The 23,192-nt window shown below is 38.4% G+C and overlaps 2 protein-coding genes across 3 annotated transcripts; both read left to right on the top strand.

The window, feature by feature from the left end:
* Positions 1-739: 739 nt before the first annotated feature.
* On the top strand, positions 740-4,620 carry lyar (Ly1 antibody reactive homolog (mouse)). The gene is made up of 8 exons (XM_083939328.1): positions 740-1,064; positions 1,179-1,293; positions 1,397-1,504; positions 2,154-2,234; positions 2,938-3,256; positions 3,856-3,912; positions 4,066-4,151; positions 4,329-4,620. The coding sequence occupies exons 1-8, from the start codon at positions 943-945 to the stop codon at positions 4,464-4,466; spliced, it is 1,026 nt and encodes a 341-aa protein (XP_083795454.1). The 5' UTR covers positions 740-942; the 3' UTR covers positions 4,467-4,620.
* Positions 4,621-11,247: 6,627 nt separating this feature from the next.
* tmem128 (transmembrane protein 128) lies at positions 11,248-22,888 on the top strand. 2 transcript variants are annotated; one of them, XM_083938710.1, is made up of 5 exons: positions 11,248-11,411; positions 13,450-13,582; positions 13,959-14,120; positions 16,156-16,264; positions 22,769-22,888. In XM_083938710.1, exons 1-4 carry the CDS (start codon positions 11,312-11,314, stop codon positions 16,253-16,255), a joined length of 495 nt encoding a protein of 164 aa, XP_083794836.1. In that variant the 5' UTR covers positions 11,248-11,311; the 3' UTR covers positions 16,256-16,264; positions 22,769-22,888. The 2 variants fall into 2 exon arrangements, with proteins under 2 accessions (XP_083794836.1, XP_083794835.1); XM_083938709.1 differs by lacking the exon at positions 22,769-22,888 and adding an exon at positions 17,775-18,253.
* Positions 22,889-23,192: the final 304 nt, after the last annotated feature.

The raw sequence follows: 23,192 nt of genomic DNA, 5'->3' as shown, positions 1-23,192 counted from the left end.
AAACATATACATGGAGAGTTATGGTGGCAGACAAGTTGACTGAATGTAATTTGAATAAAATTAAATGGCTGATTTTTTGCTGTATTCAACATAAGACAGAGACTCGAAATATATTTTCAATTATATTAAAAATAATGGGAATGAAGGGGTTTCACAGTCCTAGTTTATTTCCTGTTGCAGTGTATGTGAATGACACCAACTGACAGGAAGTTAACAAGGACCAAGGCTGTTGCCTAGCAATGTACTTCCATTAAAAATGTCTATAGCGCTGATTTTGTCAATGTACTGAACTTTATTTTTTTGTTATAATAAAGATTATAAAAAAGAAAATGAAGGAGAGAAACGACACAAGCTCACCCAAAGAGCACCTGAGCGGAAACCATCACTTTATTTCCTCCAACGCAGCTCGGGCATTTTTTTTTGGTGACTCAGCCTCCTTTCAATGGCTTTGGTGCAACCTTTAGCTCAGTCCTACCCACGAAGCAGATAATGTGAAGGATTATTTTGAGATTTGAATGCAACTATAGTCTAATATATAGTGACTTGGCAAGTTAGTGTAACTAGCTGCTATTTAGCCCCAGAGTAGAAGAAAAAGGTGTGTACAAGATTCGTTTCCACGCTGGTCGGAACTTCTCTCCGGCTGCGTTTGTACACGGATGGTTAGCTACCGCATGTCGGTGTGGTCACGTGTGTTTTGAAAAGTTTACACGGATGAACAGGGCAGGCGGTTCGTTGAATTAATACGCGGTCATAACACATGTGCTGCTTTAGTCACTGGTCTATTTTAACATAAGTTGGCTTTGGATAACATCCTTTACCTGGCATTAGTTTAAACGGAGTCTTCTTACGCATGGACACCATTTCGATTTAACGTATACATTGGCGCCGGTAGTAGTTCACCTTAATATCTGTGTTATAAGCGTTGTTTGAATATTTTAAATAATGGTGTTCTTCACCTGCAACGGCTGTGGTGAGTCCCTGAAAAAAGCTCAGGTTGACAAACACGTGAACATGTGCCGGGGTTGCCAGGTCCTGTCCTGCATTGATTGTGGAAAAGACTTCTGGTAAGAGAGTTTATGCTTTTCTTCTCATTTTCTGTTTCCTCTTAAAATAACGTTTAGGTGTTGGCCTCTAAGCTCACCGTGCTGCACTTGTGTTTGTCTGTGCACGTTGAACAGGGGTGATGACTACAAGAACCACGTTAAATGTATCAGTGAAGACCAGAAGTATGGAGGGAAAGGCTACGAGGCAAAGGCAAACAAAGGAGATGTGAAGCAGCAGCAGTGGATCCAGGTGAAATGCAGAGAAACAAAGTCAATCACTGTTAACATTCTGTATGTGTTTAAAGAAATATATGGTTTTTATTTTATTTTAACTTGATTCTTCTTTTCTGAAGAGAGTCCAAGACGCCATGAGCAAACCTGGAATTAGTGCAAAGCTAAAGGATGTGCTCCAACAAGTCAGCTCGTACGATAATGTCCCAAGAAAGAAGGCCAAGTTTCAGGTTGGTGTCACTTCAGTCTGTAAGGTGGGGCACCTCATCATTCAAAGGGCTACAATACGATAACATGTTTTATCGATACATGGACATTTGTATTTTTTACACCTGCTTTTTTTTTTCTGTGACCTCTTGCTACTTTAAAAACATAGCATATTTGTAATGACCCATAAAGAAAATTTACATTACGTTCTTTTATTAATACAAGAAAGATCAAATAAGGTTTCTCGTGTTTGTTTTGTTCCCAACATATTTAAGTTTAGTTAGACATAACTTGTATACAGTGTGGCTCTTGCCCGGTGTTGGGAGGTTGGATTGTATTCATCTGCTGCACACAACGCACATGCTTACTTCCATTACATTTTGCCATCCAGATGACTTAGTCTTAAGGAACGTACAGCCTGGCTGTATAAATTAAATTGTAAATTGTTACAGGAGATCATAATGTCGACAACTGAGTTTTAAATGTTGGATTATTGACTTTCTGCATGAAGGCATAATCTTTCATGGGATTATTTTATGTGTTATTGATCACATTGTGTGAAGAACAGACTGCTTCCTAGTGTGTTTTTTTTCCAGTGAGCGAGGGAGAAACGTGTGTGTGTGTGTCTGCGCGTGTCTGTGTGTCCGTTTTAATTTTTGTTCTTTTCCTCAGAACTGGATGAGAAACAGTCTTAAAATAGCTAACACCAGTCTTCACGATGAAGTGTGGGACATCCTCGCTGCAGCTGACAATGTAAGTTACTCTGCTTAAATAAATATTTTGCTGATTTAAATTCAGCATTGCGTCTGGGCAGTGTGTGCAGATGAACAGTGTTGGCTTCCCTCCGGGATCGCAGCGCATGGGGCTCAGAGCATCAGCAGTCCACAGAGGTCGGCATGCCAAACACTGATCATCCGCACACGCTGCCATGACCCAAAGCGGGTTTTAAATCAGCAAAGTATACCTTTGAAAGCTTACTTTTATTGTTTTTTATTGTTTCTCTGGGAATATTAGTCACTGTCTGTCTGCATAGAGCAAGGTGGAAGTAAGAGGCTTCCAGTGGCACTGAAAGACATTAGAAAAATGTTACACATATTTACTTTATATTACCCAGTTAATATAATATCAAATATTCTCAAAACAATACATGTGTTTGTGTGTGTCTATGGAAAACTATGAAAATGCATAGCACAGGAAACTTACTGGGATGTTAACTGTTGTTCAGTGTGTACACCCACCAAACTAACAATAGTATGCCACCTGGCTAACATGTGGTATGTGAACTGAATGATGGTGTGGTGTGCTGGTGTTGTGTTTTACCAGTGGCAGGGGAAACTGCCACATAGGTTATCATTCATGCAGTTTTTAGCCCTTAGTCTAGTTGTAAAAAATAATCTGTCTCAGAAAGAAAAATAAGTTTCCCAGCTGACTCCATTACACACTTACATCCTGACAGCCTCCCAACGCCCCCCAGGAGACTAAAGCAGCTAAACAGACAGTGGCTGAAGTCAAAGGGGATATAAATGGAAATGAAAAGCAGAACGGCAATCCGGAACCTGAGAAGAAGAAGAAACTGAACAAACGGGAGCGTAAAGAGGCCCGCCAACAGAAGAACGGGAAGGTTGTGAAAGGTTCTGAAAAGACAGCTGCACAGGAGCCAGAAGAAGGTGCAAAGAAAAAAAAAGACAGAAAGAGGAGACACAGAGGTGAAGAAGATGAAGATGAAGAACAGAACGGAGCTGAAAATGAGACATCCAGCAAGAAAGCAAAAACAAGTAAGGCATTTCCTAAAGAGATGCTGTTCTCTATCTTGCACTATATGATCCGGTTTTATTTCCATGTAATGCTATTAGTCCTATTGCATTTTTATCTTTAATGAATGCTGATATGACAATGTGGAGTGTCTACACTTTTGTATCAGCAGCTTTGCAAAGATTGTTTGGCCACAAAATCTTGATAAATGTAATTTTTTAATTTAAACATAATATTTAACATATAGTCAAAGTGATGTCTTATTTTAAATATAAAGCAGGCCGAGGTGTTGTATAAACCTTGTGAAAGTATCAAAAAGAAATGCAAACAGTCCGTATTCAGAAATTGTGCATTTAAACGAGCCGTCAGGACTTCTGTACGGTTGTGATGTCACAACTATACTACATATAAGTCGAAAGTGCTGCTGCAGAGCTGTTGCAGTCATTCACCAGCTGCAGTGACGGTGCAGAGATGTCAAGATCACTAACACAGAATATCCAGAAACACTGACCAATCAGAGCAGACTGGAAACATGGAAATAATAATTATTAACATGCATAACTCTATAATTAAATATGTTAGTATTTATCTTACTGTAAATGTTCTGTGTATTTTCTTTCAGTTGACCAAGAGGCTGCGGATATGGCGGAGGAGGCTCGGGAAGAAGACGTTCCCAAAGGTAAATAGGTTTCTGACATGACTTTGATTGACATCGTAAAGAAAATAAATTATGATGTAAAAGAATAATGCCACTAGGGGTCAGTGTGACTTTTTTATTGGTAGTGAGATAATGCCCCTCAGTGAATGATTTATGTATCTGGTTAATTTACAGGCAAATTCAACTGGAAGGGAAATATCAAGGCAGTACTGAGAGAATCAGCTGACCAGGAACTGCCAGTAAAGAAACTCAGGAAGAAGGTGAGACAGTGTTTTAATTGCCCTGTAGATGTGAGTCCGTAGCATTTGACAAACATTTGACTTCTAAACCCAGAACACTGTACATTTTTGAGAATGACTCTACTTTTTAAATATTATAATATTTTTCAAATAGTCTTTGGTTTAAGATGATGTTTAGAATTTGTTCCTCTTTTACAGGTTTTGGCAGCGTACTACTCTTTCACTGGTGATGGAAATTTTAAAAAGGAGGAGGAGGTGCTTGCACTTTTCAACAAGAAGATCAACAACAATCCCAAATTTAGAGTCTTGAAAGACAGAGTTAGACTTATAAAGTAGACCTGTTTATCATACCCACCTGGCATGTATGTTCATACACTTTCAAAATCTAAAAGTCACTGTTGTCTGCCATCCACCCTTAGATGTCTTTATACAGACGACCTATTCTCAAAGATTAAATGATTTTATACCTAATTTGCGTGTCCTGATCCTATTCAGTAGTTTTTCCGATTGCAGTGGCCTATTCAGCAAGAGGAAGACTTTTTACAAATTACCTTACAACATGTTAGTGTTGTTTTAATGTATAAAATGACTATGGTGATAGATGACTGCTCTGTTCCACATTCCAAGCCCACGGTAAGGCTGGGAAATGGCACCTTATCTGTGGGATTGGATGTTGGAGTGGGGGAAGGGAAACAGGAGAGGTGCACCTGAGGTGAATTTGACTCTCACACGGGACGAAGCTAATGCACATTCCTCGCCACCCCGAACGGGGTTCACTTGGCCGTGGACACAGAAGCTCCATAGAAGCAAGACGCTTGGTGTCAGCCTCAGGTGAAGTTTTAATGCTGTCTGATTTTCCACTGCTAGAATGAGCAGCCCCTTTACCCTGTATACACACACACACACACACACACACACACACACACACACACACACACACACACACACACACACACACACACACACACACACACACACACACACACACACACACACACACACACACACACACACACACACACACACACACACACACACACACACACACACACACACACACACACACACACACACAGGAGGAAATCTGCCCAGCTTTATGAAGCTCTGCTAATCCTTGCAAGTTTAACACTGATGCTCATTCATCACACTGCTTACCTGTAATTGTATATTGCATACTTTGGGTATTAGTCAAGCTGTTAACTCGGGTTTGCTAGTATTAAAATAGTGTTTTCTGGTCCACAGTGGGACTCAATACAGCTTAATGCCTTTGTTTTAATCCAGACCCCACAGGATACTCCAGTAAAACTGAAACTAAGCCTGTCTTTACTGTTGCAAAACAAATCTGAGATCAACATTTTATTTCTGCCATTTGATATTCCAGGATTAACTATGGGGCCATGTGTCCTGTATGGGGCTGTTTCTAAAGTTTCCAAACGTTGGTCTTTATTATTGTCATAGCTATCTGAATGTCATTTTCTTTTTTCAATTTGGGTATTAATGCGAGAATTTCATTTCTAAAAAAAAGAAACGTTTTCTTTTACAAATGAAAAGTTTTTCATCTGTTTAATTGTATTTTAAGTTACTATCTATCAAAAAGTGAGTTAAACATTGGTGATTGATCGAATGACCCACTAATGAAAACGCTTATATTTGCCTCTTTGCCGAGTATTACAATGTCTGAGGCGACATTCCCGGGCTAGATGTAAATAAGCCGCCATGTCAGTGACGCTGCTGACAGCTGTTGGTCTGCCGGCCCGGATCATCACTTATTGGTTATGCTGCGTTCACTTGCATTTGGAAATCGTAAACTTCCAACTTCGAATTCAGGCAGAAGTGTAATAGGAACGTGTGTGTGTATGGATTTAAGAGGTCAACATATAGGGGGTGGACCGGAAGTAGATAGGTGGATGTTTTTCAACAAAGGGCAAAAAAGTCACCACAGTGTGTTGACTTGGCACAATGGGCCTCATTCATCAAACGAACGTACGGCAGAAAAATGTGCGTACACCATTTCCAAGCAATCTTCGGCATTTATCAATTTGGACGTGAGCGGGAGCTACAATCAAATCTCACGTCAGGTCTGAGGTCGTGTACGCACTATTTCAGCTGTGTATTTGCGGTGCAGCCCAGCAAAATCTGGCTGAAAATAATGAACAAACCTCAGCTGTCATTAAGCATAAGCAGTCACATATTAAGAACAGATCAGAACGGATTCTTAAAACGAATAAAAAAAATATAAAAACTGTGGTTGGCGCGATTGATTGTACTTGTGCGTCTGAAGGCACCATCCATGAATGATTACGCATTCATCAATCGCCAAAACTACCACTCGATAAATGTACAGGTGATTTGTGATGCTAAGCTATCGCTTTTGAACGTGGTGGCCAGGTGGCCGGGGTGGGGGGGTGGTGGGGCACACGATTCTTTTATATTTCAAAACAGCTCGGCTCCAGCCCCCCGCGACCCCGACAGGGACAAGCGGTTGAAGATGAATGAATGAATGAATGTGCTGGCGCGCGGCTGCAGGAATGCGCGCGGCTGCAGGAATGCGCACTGCAGAGCCAAAATCATCTCCTCGGTTAGTGGCTACCCTCGATAATTGCATTAAATCAAACAAGGTATCAGAACATTTTGGTATGGTTCTTCAAGGTAACAAAGTTTATCCTCTAACGGAATACCTAATAACCCCGCTGGCAAACCAGAGCAGGAGCGCAGGTTCAGCAGTGCGCACACACGCACAAGGGTCACAGTGGAGCGTTGCTTCGGGTTGACTGCCTCTGTTATTCTTTTCCATACAGCGTTTTTATCGGCCCCTTTTATTCCACTCTTAAGACTGACAAAAAGCACATCTTTATTTTGCTCCATCTCGGATGTCAGGATGCCGATCTCTGTGTCGGAAAAGTTTCTTTTCGTGACAGCGTTTCTCCTCTGCATGTTTGACCTCAGTGGGCGAGGCCTCCGAACCAGGAATATTTAAGGGCGTAACATGTTAATGACGATCGAATTCAGCCGCTGCATTTATCAAGGCCCGCTCATTCGTAGGCTGAGATTGGTCAGATAGGAATGTTTCATAAATCACATAAATCAATTCTGCGCTCAGATCTGCGCCCGTTTTCATGCAAGATTGATAAATGAGGGCCAATGTGACAAGCTGGAGGGCTCTGAAAGAACAGGCTTTCCTGCAATTACACCTTACTGCCAAAGAGGCCTCTAGAAACAAGGTAAATTAATTCTTATGGAGTGCAACTTTAACTCAAGTAAGAACAAAAAACACAATATTTCTATAGTGTCTGTTTTTTTTAACTGCTATAGCCTTGGTAGCTTGCATGATCATTATCTTATAGTAATATAGTTGACAGACTTGACATTGGTATTGTTTTGCAGACTATAATCCTTCTGGGGCTTGTGTTACAGTAGGTTTGAGAGTCAGTAGGTTAGTCAACTAACTCAAGTAATAAAACACACCTTAAAGCCTTTACTCATTGCGGTATGGCTAGTAGGTTATGGTAGATTCGTCTCTACTACGTCTTATAGTTACACTTTATTTTAGCCTTTATCTTTATCCCGATATTGTCCGTTGTGGCCACTTGTCAGCAAAAGTCTCAATTAAAGGTCATTTATTGAAAAGTGAGACTTCCATGTCTTTTTTATTTTAAAGCATCAAGATGCTATATAAATACTGTGAAAGCATCAAAACGCTCAATTCAATGAGAAATGCCCAGCCCATATTCCGAAACTGTACCTTTAAACGACCCATCAGGACTTTAGTGATGTTACAACAATACTATATAAAATAAAATATATATGTATGTTGGTGCGGTGAGCGCAGATACAGAAGCCACGAAAACAATGAGCAATCCGAGCAGTTTGGGCTTTTTCAGGAGGGTGACTTTGAGACAGCTGCTAAACTGCGTTTCAGACAGAGGGTATATTCAGACAGACAGAATGAGAAACACAACGCGTTTTAAAATATGATTTAATACAATCCCCAAATACTTGAAAATGTGCAAGACTCAAAGCCTCATTTTGCACTACACAGCAATGAGTACACCTATTGTATGCTACTACTTCTGCCACCGTAGGGAGGTGGTAAACATGAGCAGGTATTTCTTCTCTTACTAATCCCCAGGGTAAGAACAAGACTTCTAGGGTGACATCTCAGAGTGTGAGGTAACACTTTTATCTGCTGCAGATGCACAGGAACAACAAATGCCGTCTGCCTGGTTGAAATTAGGACAAAGGTATCAGAAGTGTCATATTCTATCCAATGCTATGTAAAAGTATACATTCAAGATAAATGTACAACCAGCTACTCTGCAAAGTTTATGAGGGATGGTAGCGAGCAAATATCCTTAGTTACCCTTTTGAGGGTGGTCCAGTTTGTCTGATGTGGTTTGTGTCAAGATGGTATTGTGGAGGATTTACATACATACATACATACATACATTTATCTCAATTGACATGGTTTTATATGAATATGAATCATATTTCTCTCTTTCCAACTTTCACTGCGCCCTTACGTTAAATGCAATGATTCAAGAGTTCTGTGTTGTCTGCCCCATGGGGTTTGCTGTTTAATAGCCTACTATACTCAAGTTTGTATTCTTCACGTAAAAGGAGGAAAACTAGGCCAAACAAATTCTTCTGTACTCAAAATAAACCTTAAGTCAGTTAAGTGTATTAATGAAGAATAAAAAAAATAAATTCAAGGATGAAAATATGATCTTTTCAAATGCATCTCCCCATGAAGGCTACTCTGTTTTTTTTTTAAACTTTTTATAGATGCCTAACATTTAAATTCATATTTTGTTTATTTGACACACATGTATTGATTCTATGTAGCAATATCCTGATATCTGTTTCTTTTTCCAATGTACATGTGATTATCTTTTGGACTGATTTTCCGTTGGATCTAGAAAAACATTTTAGCAAAAATGTTACATTTAGAGAAACTGACATTCAAACATCCAAATTTATCTAAGAACGAACAGTATTTAATTAATTTGCCTCCTGTAACTCTTTTAAGAAATCACATCTAAATAAATATTTTCAAATGATATCAAATTTAAACTACTTAATAAAAAACTAACCAAACTAAATTTAGTTTGTGAATCCTGTTGTTTCTTGTGTCAACATTTAAAGAATGTATTTGAAAAGTTTATATATATGTTTTATATATATATATATATATATATATATATATATATAAAACATATATATATATATATATATATATATTTTATATATATATATATATTTTATATATATATACATATATATCTATATGTATATATATATATGTTTATACATATGTTTTTATATATATGTTTTTTATATATATATACACACACATATACATGTATATCTATATGTATATATATATATATATATGTTTATACATATGTTTTTATATATATGTTTTTTATATATATATACACACACATATACATGTATATCTATATGTATATATATATATGTTTATATATATATGTTTTTATATATATATATATATATTTATATATACACACAGAAATGTATTTTCTAAATGTAGAAAGAGTAGAACGAGAGAGTAAAACTTAGAAAAAGGAATGAAGAAAGTTCCATAGTGGTCAAATATTATTTAAAATGTGAATCTGTAAAAAATAAATGGAGGATGGTATTTTTGTTAGTTAAGTATTTTTCTAAGATAAATGATCAAATAAAGTTTGTAAGTTCATCTGCCAAATATTTTGGATCAGATCATTAAGAATAAGTAATAAATCCATCTTTGTTGGTTTTTACAAACCATTTTTAATGGTTCAAATGGTGGTTGACAAGTTAATGTACATGTACCCCTCCATCCCCCGCCTGCTGCAGTTTAGAACAATTGGTTCATATCCAACAATAACAATAGCCTTGTCCCACAACATAATGTTGATGCACAATGCAACATGGTAGAGTAATTCAATTACATTCAATTTTATTTATAATGCGAAATCACAACAAAAGTTATCTCAGGACACTTTACAGACTAGACAGTACAACACAATCGTATAGATAGAGAACCATACCAACATACAATACCCTATATTCATATCCAAACAGCATACACCACACAGCTCATTCTTTATACACGGATACATGCTACTATAAAGCCTGTGAATGTTCTCATTTGTCCAGGTCATTGTTATCCCCACAACAATTTCAGTCAAAAGCAACTGGACTTGGTTATTTGTCTAAGAAGACGTTTCACCTCTCATCCGAGAGGCTTCATCAGTTCATGTACGCATCTGACCAGGCTGGGACTGGTCCACTATATACAACTTGCACATAAATTCATGCATGTATACACACGCACACACTCACAACGAAACTCAATATACTCTATACTCTATGGCAGCTATATATACCACCTAACACACGACACACACAATCAACATGATCAATTTCATGACATTGTGACACACTGATACAAGACCTGTAGGTGCAATGGCCATGCATACACAATAGTTACGTAAAATAATCACACACACAGCAAGATGATGAAGGAGCTTGAGGACTCTGACACTAATAACAGGTTCAAAAGTGTGTTTTAAAAAAGACGAAATGAGCTATTAGTTCTTATGGCACTAGGCAGAGTTTGCCAGTCAGAAGGAGATTTAAATATAAACGCACGTCTCCCAATTTCTTTGTTGGTTCTTGGAATGAAGTGTTGCTGAATATGTCTTAGTGATTATGAGGGTGTGTATGGTAATAGGTATTGTTTTAAATAAGGAGGGTAGTTGAGATTGATACATTTAAAGTTTAACTGCCTCTTCGAGCATTGGGGGGGTAACCAGTGTGGTGTTTGGTACATAAAACAGTGGTGAGTTAGATTTGGACACCTTAAAATAAATCTACAGAGACTATTACAAATTACATTGAGGGATAGAAGATGTGACTCAGATGTATTCTGATATACAATATAAACACAATCCAGTATTGGTAGTAATAGTTGACAATTATTTTCCTCATCTGAAATGTGAAACAAGAACAACAACAGTCTAAGAGTTCACCAGGTGTTCGTTAAAAAAATAAATAAAGACGGCAGCTGTCGCCTTCGATTGCGTCATAAAAAAGCGACTCGTGAGACGGGAAGTGCCTTCCTCGAATGACTAGTTAGCATTTAGAGATAGTATAACTTATAACTTAGCCACAACATCATGCTTAACGACAGTGAGCTTGCAACGTTGCGGAATAGATTTAAGAAAGATGCGGAGTTTCTTATGCGAACAGCGTCAAACGGTGACGAAGATGAGAAGAGTAAGCTTCACAGACATTTTGTTGTCAAAGTTAAACAACTTTGAGTCGATACCGTTAGTGTTCGGACAGCTCACCGTTGACACTTGAAGGAAACGTTAACGTGACATTATAAACATAGTTGTATAACGGTGGCTCCTGCTTTTGGGCACTAAGAGGTACTGTATCACCAATCGGACGCCGTCCGCTGGTGTTATCCCTATCCGGAAGGGTCTGGTCTGCTTCAGTTTACAGTCTTTTCGTGTTGCTTTTACTGGGTGATCGCCACCGAAGTGCAAGTAGAATTCATTTCCACACTGCTAAGAATCTACAAGTGAAGTTTCATATCTTTACATGGGCGTTTATGTGCCAGATTAGTAAAATAATGTGACCTTGATGAGAGAAAGCAGTAAGAACCTTTGGGCGACGCTCAGCCTGAGCGGCTCAGGTGGTGGGGTACATTAAACATGGAAATTATGAAGACTTTACTGTGTGTACTAGAGCTGTTTAAACATATTGTTTTATTGTGAAGGACTGAAGTTTGGTCCCGGATGTTTTAACAACACAGGTGTTCATTTGGATGACCAGCAGCTCCCAGTGTTTACGGCGAGGAGCTCGGGGTGTCCGACTAGGGCCGAGAGGAGCACACCGCTAATTCACTGGTGTTAGCGTCATTTTGACCACTCTTGTAAACACAAGAATAAATTAGGCCGTTAAAACGATATTTGGTTACAAAGATAAGATGTTAGACTTTAGTATAACACTATTAAATCAACTCAGAACATAACGCCATCATTTCTACTCGTAGGTTAAACAGAAAGTTTAACAGAATTTAGCAAAAACCTGTCCGACTGGTGACACAACTGTAGCCCATAGTGTCAAATAAGATGATGTTTACGGTTCAATCCGTTGAATGGCCAGTTTCTAGTCCACTAAAGAACTTTACATTGCCCTTTCACAAAACTATATAAAATATATAACAGAAATATAGACCTATGCTTTTTGTTATGTTAAGTTTGTAGTGTAAGGAGTATTGCTTTTTGTTATGTTAAGTTTGTAGTGTAAGGAGTATTGCTTTTTGTTATGTTAAGTTTGTAGTGTAAGGAGTATTGCTTTTTGTTATGTTAAGTTTGTAGTGTAAGGAGTATTGCTTTTTGTTATGTTAAGTTTGTAGTGTAAGGAGTATTGCTTTTTGTTATGTTAAGTTTGTAGTGTAAGGAGTATTGCATGGTGTACAGTCCAACTTTGAGGCCCCCACTGGCAGAAATCCAGCACTTCTTGATTGTTTTGACTGTGAGCAAACGCTGTGTCAGCTCAGCAACATAATACAGGGAAACTCTACTCCTACACTGTCCTCAAACTAAGGGTCATCTCTGTGGCTGGTGCAAACGGATAACTGTAGTGTAAGGACAAAACGTATCATGTGGTCAGCCTTTTTTATGTGACTGATTTTATTCCAATCTACATACCATCAGTGATCCTAATGGCAAGACGTCTTTAGATAGTTTTATCTTGGATCCATGGTGGACCACCAGACATGCCTTGATTAGATATGTAGGCCAACTACTTTTCTAGTGCATGGAGTTCATTGTGAACTCTGCACATAGTAGACAAGCAAGCTGAAGCACTTCATCTGCCAACAACAGGCTCTGATATGTTTAATCAACCAGTAAATTATAGAGATTAATACATCTCTGAGAAGAAAGATTATCTCAATGAAAGCGATCGGTTTCACCTCAAAAGCTCCTTAACCCTGGAAGGTGGGGATTTAGCTGGACGAATCTCAGATTTGGTAGTAAATTCTATACCATACTCTAACCCTTTTAGTACCTCTTATTGGTTTTCTTTTGAGTCCTGCAGTGTGTTAGTGTTGGTTCCATGTTTTACTGGTGGTAAAACCTTAGTGGACAATAATTAATTGGAATTTGCTATGAATCAATTTGTTATAATCCGTACAGAGACCTACTTTTCTCAAGTTTTCATGGAATGAAGCCTGCTCTTAAAGTACACTAATGAATTAAAACCTATTTTTGATTCTCATCTCTATTCTTTTACCTTTCAGGTCAGGAGAAAAAGGATGCTAAACCTCTCCCTCGCTTTAACAGACATTCCATTTTCTGGATTGTGGCATCTATAGGTGTGACCTACTATGTGGATTTCCTTCGCAATATCATGGAGAACGATGATATCAAAAGGTGATCACGAGGAAGATACATTTTCGAAGCGTTTGCTTGTTTTCTATTCCCTATATTGTAAATCAGGTTTTATTAAATTAGGTAAAGCAGCTAAACTGTTAGAGAAGTACTTTATAGCATTCTTTTTTGTATAATTCCCTTGAATTGCCTCTACACACAGTTAGCCTTGTTGTTGAAAAGCATTTATTGCCACAAAAGGTGGTTGCTCACAGAAAACATCAAAGATGAAAAAAGTTTTGTTTGTCAGTGTTGTCATATTATACCTATGAAACTGCTGGAGTAGAGGCTGTTTGTGGTGTTCTTCTGTATTTTAATAGATTCATCAGCCTTTATTGATCGCCTTTGGCCTTTAAATAAATGTTCCTTCTTTTTTCAGTTGGTGGTTCAATGTGGGTCTGATACTTCTTGGGATCTCCCTGTCTCTGGCCATGTTTTGTATTGTGTACCTGGAGTGGTTCAAAGGCATCCAACACTACGACAAAGAGTACCCTGCCATTCCTCCCCTCACCACTGCAGCCTTTATTGCTGCATCTTGCAGGTAAAAACAACAAAAAAACGATCAACCCGATGACATTCTTTCAGGCACCAATGAAAGTAAAACAACATTTGATTTGTTTTTCTAAAATCTTTCAAAGTTATTGGCTTATTGAACAAATATGTTGTCAAAATGGGAAAAAAGTGCAGTCTAGAAATGGCAGTGATATGTTTGAGGTAGTTTATAAACAGCCAAATCAAGGGTTATTTCACTAGACAACACATTTCCTCACTGTATAATGCCCCTCTCTGCACAAATCCTGTACAATTCTTTAAAAAAGATAGTAGGGAATTCTCATCAAAAAATATTTGTTTAGAAAAAGCTTTGCAGTCCCTACACACCCATTGTACACTGACAGAGGCGTTTTACTTCCTGATTAGACCTCTTTACACATGCAAATGTCTCTGTATATCAGTGAAGATCAGGACAGACTGATGAGGTACTGTAAGATTGATTTGCCTCATAATGCAGTGTGAGATGGGCCTTTACCATATTTTTAGCAGCGCCTATTCATTTTTCTTACTATGACATTGTCTGTGGTTGAGTAGGGCGTTGGTCATGGCTATTAATGGCTTAAGTCATCAAATGTGACCTGAAATTGTCCCTTAAGTTTGTACATTAATATGTTTTGCTGGTTAATTGTTTATTTGATTTCTGATATCCCAAATCTCAACAGTAACAGTCATTGATTGGCCACTAATCTTTCTTTGTCCTCTGATTAGTGGAGAGATTAGGCGGAGATAATGTCTTCAACTGCCAACTCAGGACAATTCTCATTTCTCTATTTTGTGCCTCCTTGTCTCCTATCTACTCCGTGCTCCTGCCTGTAACCAGGAAATCAATGTCAGCGCACCATCTTGATAGATGTCTCAACTCCTAAAATGCATCTCAAGGGGAGAGCAGGCACCCATGACGTATAAATAGGCTATATGTAAAAATTTTCAAACCGGCCACCGTCAGCCCAGCAACTGGTGAAATATTTGCCCAGCTCATGTCTCACTTCCAGTGTAGATTCCCAGTAATGATTGAACAGAATAAACTAAACACTGCGAGGATACATTCTAACACTTTTCCTTATTATACAAAAACAAACAACTGTACAACTTCTGAATTCAAGGGTCTTTCTTTTACCAAACTAAGACATTAGCTATATTGCCTTGTTTATGCGTGGTAAAACACATTTCATTCAAACTGAAATAAAACTCACCAAACCCGTCTTAAGTAGTTTTTCCACTGTTTCAACCTTCACCAACTCGGGTTTGTAAGATGTAAAAATATGGTGGCTCTAAATGCTAATTTTCCCCGCTGTCTCCCACCTGTCTTCCTGCTGTTTGATGAGTGACTATCTGACTCTGCAAAGCAGTAGCAGCTCGTTCTTTCTTGGCAGACCATTAAATTAGCAAAATTAAATGAAAACTAACACTGCACGTCATGTTTTATTGAAGTCCGCTGATGACTCCAAAGCAGAGATATCTTATTTTGTTGAATGCCTGTTGCCTCCACTCCTCTCTCCTTGTTTCTCTTCCTCTTCCCCACTCGCATCTCTGGTGAGAGCGACTAATACACAAGGAAAGGGAGAGAGGAAAGGACTTGAAGATGTTGGAACTGAGAAATAAGACGAGTGGTGACTGATGTCACACAGAGAATGCTCTTTGGATTTCTGGGAAAGTGAGATCTAAAAACACACTTAGGTGCGGCCAACACGAATGAAATGGAGATCTTTAAGATTGTGACTTTAAATAATGAAACAATTTTCATATGAATTTCTGTTTCTTATTGGTTGATTTGAGCCACTGATTCGAAGAAAGTGGGGACTTCAAATCACATACAAAACTCATTAATTTGGTCAATTTATTTTGTTAGCAGAATAAATCAAGCCTCACTATCAAAAAAGTCCCTGGCATTTGATAGCCTCCCACATTCTTGACATCACAGTGTAGAAGACAGCTGTATAAATTGAATGTTTTATGATACATCAATACTGATACACTAATTCAAATTGTGAATATTTGTAAGTGCTATTGTACTTTCCTTGCAGCTTAAACATGGCGCTGTGGCCAGTGTGGTCCTTCTTCACGCCACTCATCCTCTTCACACAGTTCATGGGTGTGGTCATGTTCATCTCTTTGCTTGGATGAATGTGACAGGTGAGGATTAAACTGTTGTTTTTTCTTTCTTTTTTAATCATATAGATTTTTATAGAATTATTTTTTGTTAAATGAATAACATTGTATTTGGCCTTAAACTGTGAACATGTTTGCGGAGTGAAAACTTGTCATTGAACATTGAATATTTAATTGCAATGCTTTGTACTTGACAAATTTGGACTTTAAATCATCTTTTTAACCAAATCTTTTAGTTTTATTTGCATAGTTCTCCTCCATTGCTTACACATATTGGTGGAAGGTGTTTTAAAGGGTTAATTCTGCTTCACCAATAACACAAACAAGCTAACTGAATGAGACAGCAGTAGACCAGCAACTCTTTAGTAATACGTAATAATGTTCACAAAAGAATCCACCCCGGGCTGGCAGCTTGCACTTACAGAGGTGGTCGCTATGGAATAAAGCCTACACTAGCATCTAGCATTCACCAAAGTCACACAATAATACAAACAAACTAGCCAACTGAGACAGCAGTAGACCAGCAACTCCTGTGTTCTGCAAACGAAAGTTACTGCATCTGTCAAAGAAGTCTGGTACAGTAGCTTTGAAGAGAGCGATATAACAGCTTCCTTTCCTCAACGGAAAGGGCTGTCTGTAGCAAGTGCTGTGGGAAATTATTCATTAAGAGTCAATGAAGAAAGATGAAGAGACAATAATATCAGCTTCTTCATGTGAGTTTATTCCAAATGATTTCCTTGCAAGGAAAGCTGTCTTCATGACGCCTGCACATACAGCTCCTGTGTGGAAGTGCACTAAAGGTCAGGTTCTGTCGAGTTTAAATACAGATAGCACAAACAGCCCAGCTGCTATGACATTACAGCAACATATCAGAGCACAAGGGTGACTTGTCCTGTGTTTTGGGTTACGCAGAGTCATAATTATAAATTTCACAAAGTCATAATTATAACTTTCAGTCAGACTTGTATTATAAAGGGAAGAATCTTCACAATATATACAAGGCTGTACATTGCATGCAAAGATAAAGAAAAACGTCTGCATCACAAGTAGATAAAGAATGGGTTTTGTCCCATGCTTTAAAACCCAAAACATGTTAATTATAATTCCTGTCACACATGTAAAGCTGTGAAATAGAAAATATTCTCACAGTACATTGCTTAACTTCCACTTTGGTACTCCTGCTTGCTTCTCCAAACTGTACAGTGTAAACATCAGAAATAGTAAGGTTAAGTAAGTAATGTTCTTCCCCTTCACCTCCTTGTATTTTGGTAGAAGCCTGCCTCATCTACATTAATGTTCAAGTGTTCATGCATCTGTAACTGTAATTGTCATATTGCATTGTTGGTCATACCGTATATTCATAATGGCTAGCTCTTGCACTCCATCAAAGAGGCGGATCAACTGATCTTCTCACTACTTTATAAGCAACAGGAAAATGACATGTTGCATTACATGTCCCAATTGTGAAAGTGCTCTCTCTCCATAAGTACCTCATTGCTCATGCTCTTCTACCCCCCTGTCTCACACCATCCAGAGAAGCACCTGCAGCAGATTGACCCTTCTGCAACAACACACCTGTTGTCAGTCTGTACTGATGCTTTTGGCTGGGGCATGTCAGCATTGTAGAGCTGAGAGTTTAACTATCTCAGTTTATGATTTGTCACTGTTGTGTTTTCCTTAAGATACAATGACAACTGTGTCAAGAACTGTGATGCATTGTGTTGAGTGTTTGGCTTACTGCACTTAAATGTTTTGAGAATATAGCCCCATTTTTACAGCAGACATTTTGTTTGTTGTAGTAGGAAAAAGGTGTTCCTTAACAACAGGTGTTACTGATAACATTAACTGTTGCTCTGTTTGTATTTCAGTAAACTGTCAGTGAAACTGAAGCAGCTTAATGTTTTAAAAACATACTTAAATTATTTCTTTCTTGAGCAGTTTGTGAGAAAGAATGCAAAGACTGCTGCTCATACTCTGTAAAAAATGTTTTTAATAAACTTGTATAACTTTCACAACTTACTAAAATTGTTTTTATTGATTGATAAAGGACAACATTGAACAAATCCATCATTTGTAAACTACAACAGATACAAAGGTGGACCTGATACTTTAACTTAAAATCTTTTAGATCCAAAATCTTGGCACAATATGAATCAAAGCCTATTTGTGACAAAAATGTCCACATTGATCAGCATCTCATTCTGTAAATCTTTATTTTCCACTTTCTGACCTATTCCACATATTATCAACATCACATTTAACCAAAGTATAATACAGACTAATTTATCAGTTTATCCACATGTCGAATCTGATGTAATCCAATATGTAAGGGATAAATAACGAGCAGGGCTATTATTGCAAATTCAACAATTGGTTTGATTTGTAATAATGACCTGCTCGCTCTATCCAATCAAGTATTCAAAAAAGCAGTGCAATAACATTTAATGGTCCATTTAATGTTACAAATGTTATAATGCTCTGTTTTTGGCAGAGCTGTTGATGCAAGTGTATGATCAGTTTTGAAGCCATTGTTATTGGTGGTTCTGACTACATATTTGTATTTCAATTTTTTTTAATCCACTCACATTTACACACATGGCAAAAGTACATCTCAATATAATCTCAACACAAACGTTCAAAACACAACACACCCTTGTCCCCCAAATAACAAATAGACCCTCCTCCCACATATCCCCAGAACAACATAGACAAACAGCCGCAATAATGACATCCATAACCCAGCACATAAAAGATAACTCCCCTCAGAGAAAGACATGAGGATCGGAATAAACATTGTGAATAGTTGAAATATATGATTGACAGATTTGTGTTTAAAGCTTTGATAGCTGAGGGGACAAAACTTCCTTTAAAATGGGCTTTCCTCCAGTCTAACATCTGTGGGTTCAGGGGGTGGTCACGGCTGCTGACTTTTATTACACGTGCCAGGCATATGATAGCAAGTTCATTTGTTTTCTGTCAGGCTGCGGGCGGGGAGGTTGATTATATTGGCTGCTGTGTGTGAGACTTTGAGGAGTCGGTTTCTGCTGGTGACTGAGCAAGGTTAAGAAGCAGTGGTAGGATAGGTTGGATGACGCTTTTGTAGAGGAGTAGAAGTTGGTGGGGAGCCACAGACAGTAATTTCAGTTTGCTTATGATGTGGAGTCTTGTGCACATTTGTGTGTGGTAATGACATGTTAAAGTAGAGTTTGTTAGCCCTAGGTATTTGAAACTGTTGATCTGTTCAACTGGTTGTCCTTTGATGAATGTGTGATTTAGTGTAAGGCGTGACTTGGATTTGCATACGACCATTGCCTTTGCTTTGTCAATGTTTAAATGGAGGTACATGACTGTGTGCCATTGTGAAAACTGTTAGTTGTTTTAGGTCTCCATTGTTTGAACATTATTGTCTTTTCCCTGTTGCTGTTTTAGCATATCACATTATGGATTGTTAACTTTTTATGCACATTTTATTTATTTAATCATGTAAAGGCCTACCTGTGTGGAGATAGACCCCAAACCCTCCACTGGAAAGCATTTTAGGTCCTGTTGTTTTTGAAAGCACTTTATAAATAAAATTGACATGACTTGACTATTGATTTGTCCTCAACCTGCACTGAAATTCAATAAGGTTGTTATGGGTAATGTTCGTAATGTGCAAACAGAGAGCCAATTACAGTTTTACTTGATTGCTTTAAAGCCTCTGTCAACTCTGACTTTTGTCTGTCAAAATGACTTTTTCAAAACAGTTAGCTCTGCAGGTCTGCACTGAGACACTCTGGCTATAACGGCACATTTTGTTGCTAAAAGGCTCTTTCCCCATCAAGGAATTTTAAACTTGAAACAAACACCAACCGTTCTTTCAAACAACTGAATACATTTTCAAATCAATCATTGCACAATTGACTACAATAAACAAAACACAGCTATCAATTTAAACTGGTGCATCATTGCTTGTATTCTGTTTCATGCCTGTGCATGTAAAAAATACTGTAAAATCAAAATTATAGACTTTGAAATACAGTAAGTAAATACTGTATACTGTAGATCTTTGCCGATAGGGCGATATGTGTTGGTTCACAGTAAAGCAGCATTGATTTATGTACCTGTTTTCTCTCCGAATAGTTGTGATGATAGAGGCAACAGTGCTGCTACTCAAAACATGGTCAACTATAGTTGCCCGGATTTAATCTGAAACATGTACCCTGTACTCAACGACAAGATGGCACTTTTATGGTTGGATACAGGCTGATTGCAGATTGAATGATTCTTGCTAGGAGTTTAATGTAGGTGCACTAGTGATTTCAAACTAACTTGGGTAATTTCTAACAGCTGTGAGCAGATTGCTTGCTAATGTTTGCCATAGTTAAACCAACAGATTCTGGGCTGCTTGAAGGACGTCTATGTGAATTTTTTTGCAAAAGAGTTTGAAAAACTAGAAAATGCTTTTCCTGCAGAAAATGTGTGGAAATGCTGAGAAGCTGAATTGCTAAAGCCAAACTGCAGTAGCAGCAGAAGCAGTAGCAGTAATGGTAGTAGAAATAGAATCAGTAGAAGTAGTAGTAGTAACTGTAGTGGTAGAAGTAGTAGACGTCTAAATGACGTTAAAAATTTACTCAGTTCAAAGGTCAAATGATGTCCAAGTTGGGTCATGGTTGGATGTCCAAATGGTGGACCTAGTTTGGATGTTGAATATATGTCCAGGATTGGTCATGGACCGACGGACACAATATAGACATGATCTATCCGACATCCAATGTTTGGTGGGTGGGGTCCAATTTTACACTTTAAGTCCAGAAATGTTGAGGACATTTTGTAATGGTGTTTAATGGAAGAGAGGCTTGTGCCTCTTGTCACTTTAGAAGCTCTCCAAGCCAAATCCACAAGTCTAATAAGTATTGCTTAAATGAGCACATTGGCAGAACATAAACAAGAATATCTACAGTACATTTTCACATCAAAATTGTGTAAGAGAAGTAAATATTGTAGGCGTGAGAGCAAGTTATACGAATTTGACATGTCCCCCCACATTTCTGAAAACATGTATTTTCACATCTTAAAAGAAATGATTGAAATTGTGGAACAAATAATGTTTGACAAATATTTGTGACTCTCCATCTCTGCTCTCCTCCATAGTTTCTTACAAAGACCCTGGTGATCAGCAGGCTTTTAAAATAAGGGGTTCATATTTTGATATTTATCCATATCAATTGATCATGCGTAAAGTAGTCCCATACACTGGGAGAAAAGGAAGATGGTGAGAAGAATTGGGGGTGAGACTTAACATGCCCGAGACCCTTAAGATGATTAATTACCAATATAACAAGTAAGCAGTGACAAATAAACAAGAACGGTAAGCACAGTAAATTATTCCATGTGCAGTACTTTTTAAATTATATGGCGAGCCTCTGCGAAGTTGTGATTTATGGTGGCATGGTATGATTTGCGGGCAAAAAAAAAAAGCACTTTTGTGCCCTGTGCCCCCCCCCCCCCCCCAAATCCTGACATCGGATCTGCACCCCTGTTTCATCTAGCAGGAAACTCTTACAGATTCAATCACAAATTTACAGACAGAGTCAGTCGCACATTAAAGTTCCCTGATAATGAATCGATCATACTCTTGTTTTTTATCGCGCTGATTCTCATTGATCAAGAAATCCATACTCGGCGGCTGGTGAGCTGTTATGGGCCAAAGCTTGATGAGTCTCCAGTCCTCGTGACGCCCTTGTGGAGTGTTTCTCCCGACTGATTGATGGGCCTCCCATTCTGAGGCAGAGTTGCCAAAGGTTGTCAGGACAAAGCTGAAACAGATTAGCTCATTCGTCCTCTCTGTTTAACTTTTAACAAGCGCCAAAACTAATTTGACATGCACGCCAATCAGCAACAGCTGCGCGCGCGTTCTAGTGGCTCGCTCGATTGTTTCCTTCACGTGCCATGCTCAGGCCTCAGATATTCTACTTAAGGATAATAAACAGGATGCTGTTTGAACGTAGTACGTGTATTAAATGACAGATGTGGAAGCTGCACGAACAGTCACGTTATGTTGTAAAATTGTCCTTCCAAACGCAGAGAACACGCTGTTTCAACGTTAGCCATGTATTTATATTGTTTTAATAAGTTAATAATTGGAAGGCCCTGATTACCACCCCATCCCCTCCTTTACATCAAACCAATCACCTCGCAATCTAAGTAAGCACTCCGTCTATTGTTATGCTGATTAAACGCATCCGCCTAACTTTTTACCCAGAGGCCACACGATTATAACTAGAAGAGCTCTCAGTGCAAATGGTCTCAGTGTTCTCCTTCTTGACATCCACTCACAAAACGCCTTTGTGAATTTGACTATTGAAATCTGATTCTTTTCTGTTCTTTTTTTTCAACTCGAGAGCAAAGTTTGAGGCACCACAAGTGAACGTAAGGATTTGTGGAGGTGGCACTTGGATTTGAAGCGCTGTCAGGACAGGTCACTTGACTCCAGTCTGTAAAAATCACAGGTTTGTGAAATGTCATCTTCCTTTTTATCTCATCCAGGCCTGTACGCTTAACACCCGATAGCCACCCTGAGAGGATTATAAGCAGACTTGGAAAGTCTGTCTGGCAGCTGCTCCGAAGAGGTGGATTTGGGCGAAGCTCTCTTTTTTTTGTTATTGTGAATAACTCAGTGCTTAGTGTTTTTTTTTTTTTTGCTTCTTTGGCCAGTGAATGGTTGGCACAGTAAGCACTTTGATTTCTCTGAAACATATGGGAGTTTCGGACGGGGTCTAGGATCACCAAAGACTGAAACGCAATCTACCATTTTCAGTGACTCAGCGAGCCTTTTTTTCGCGACCAGATATTTCAGTTTCAGGGTTACAAGATGACAATGGCATCTATCAAGTCCATCCTCAGCGAGGCTGGACATTGAATCTATGCGTGTCCACTGAGCCGGACCTTGAAGATTGAATGAGCATGTTTG

Source organism: Echiichthys vipera (genome assembly GCF_963691815.1).
Source record: "Echiichthys vipera genome assembly, chromosome: X".
NCBI lineage: Eukaryota > Metazoa > Chordata > Actinopteri > Perciformes > Trachinidae > Echiichthys > Echiichthys vipera.
Note: the sequence above shows the minus strand (reverse complement) of the source record. Positions and strands in the feature narration are given on the sequence as shown.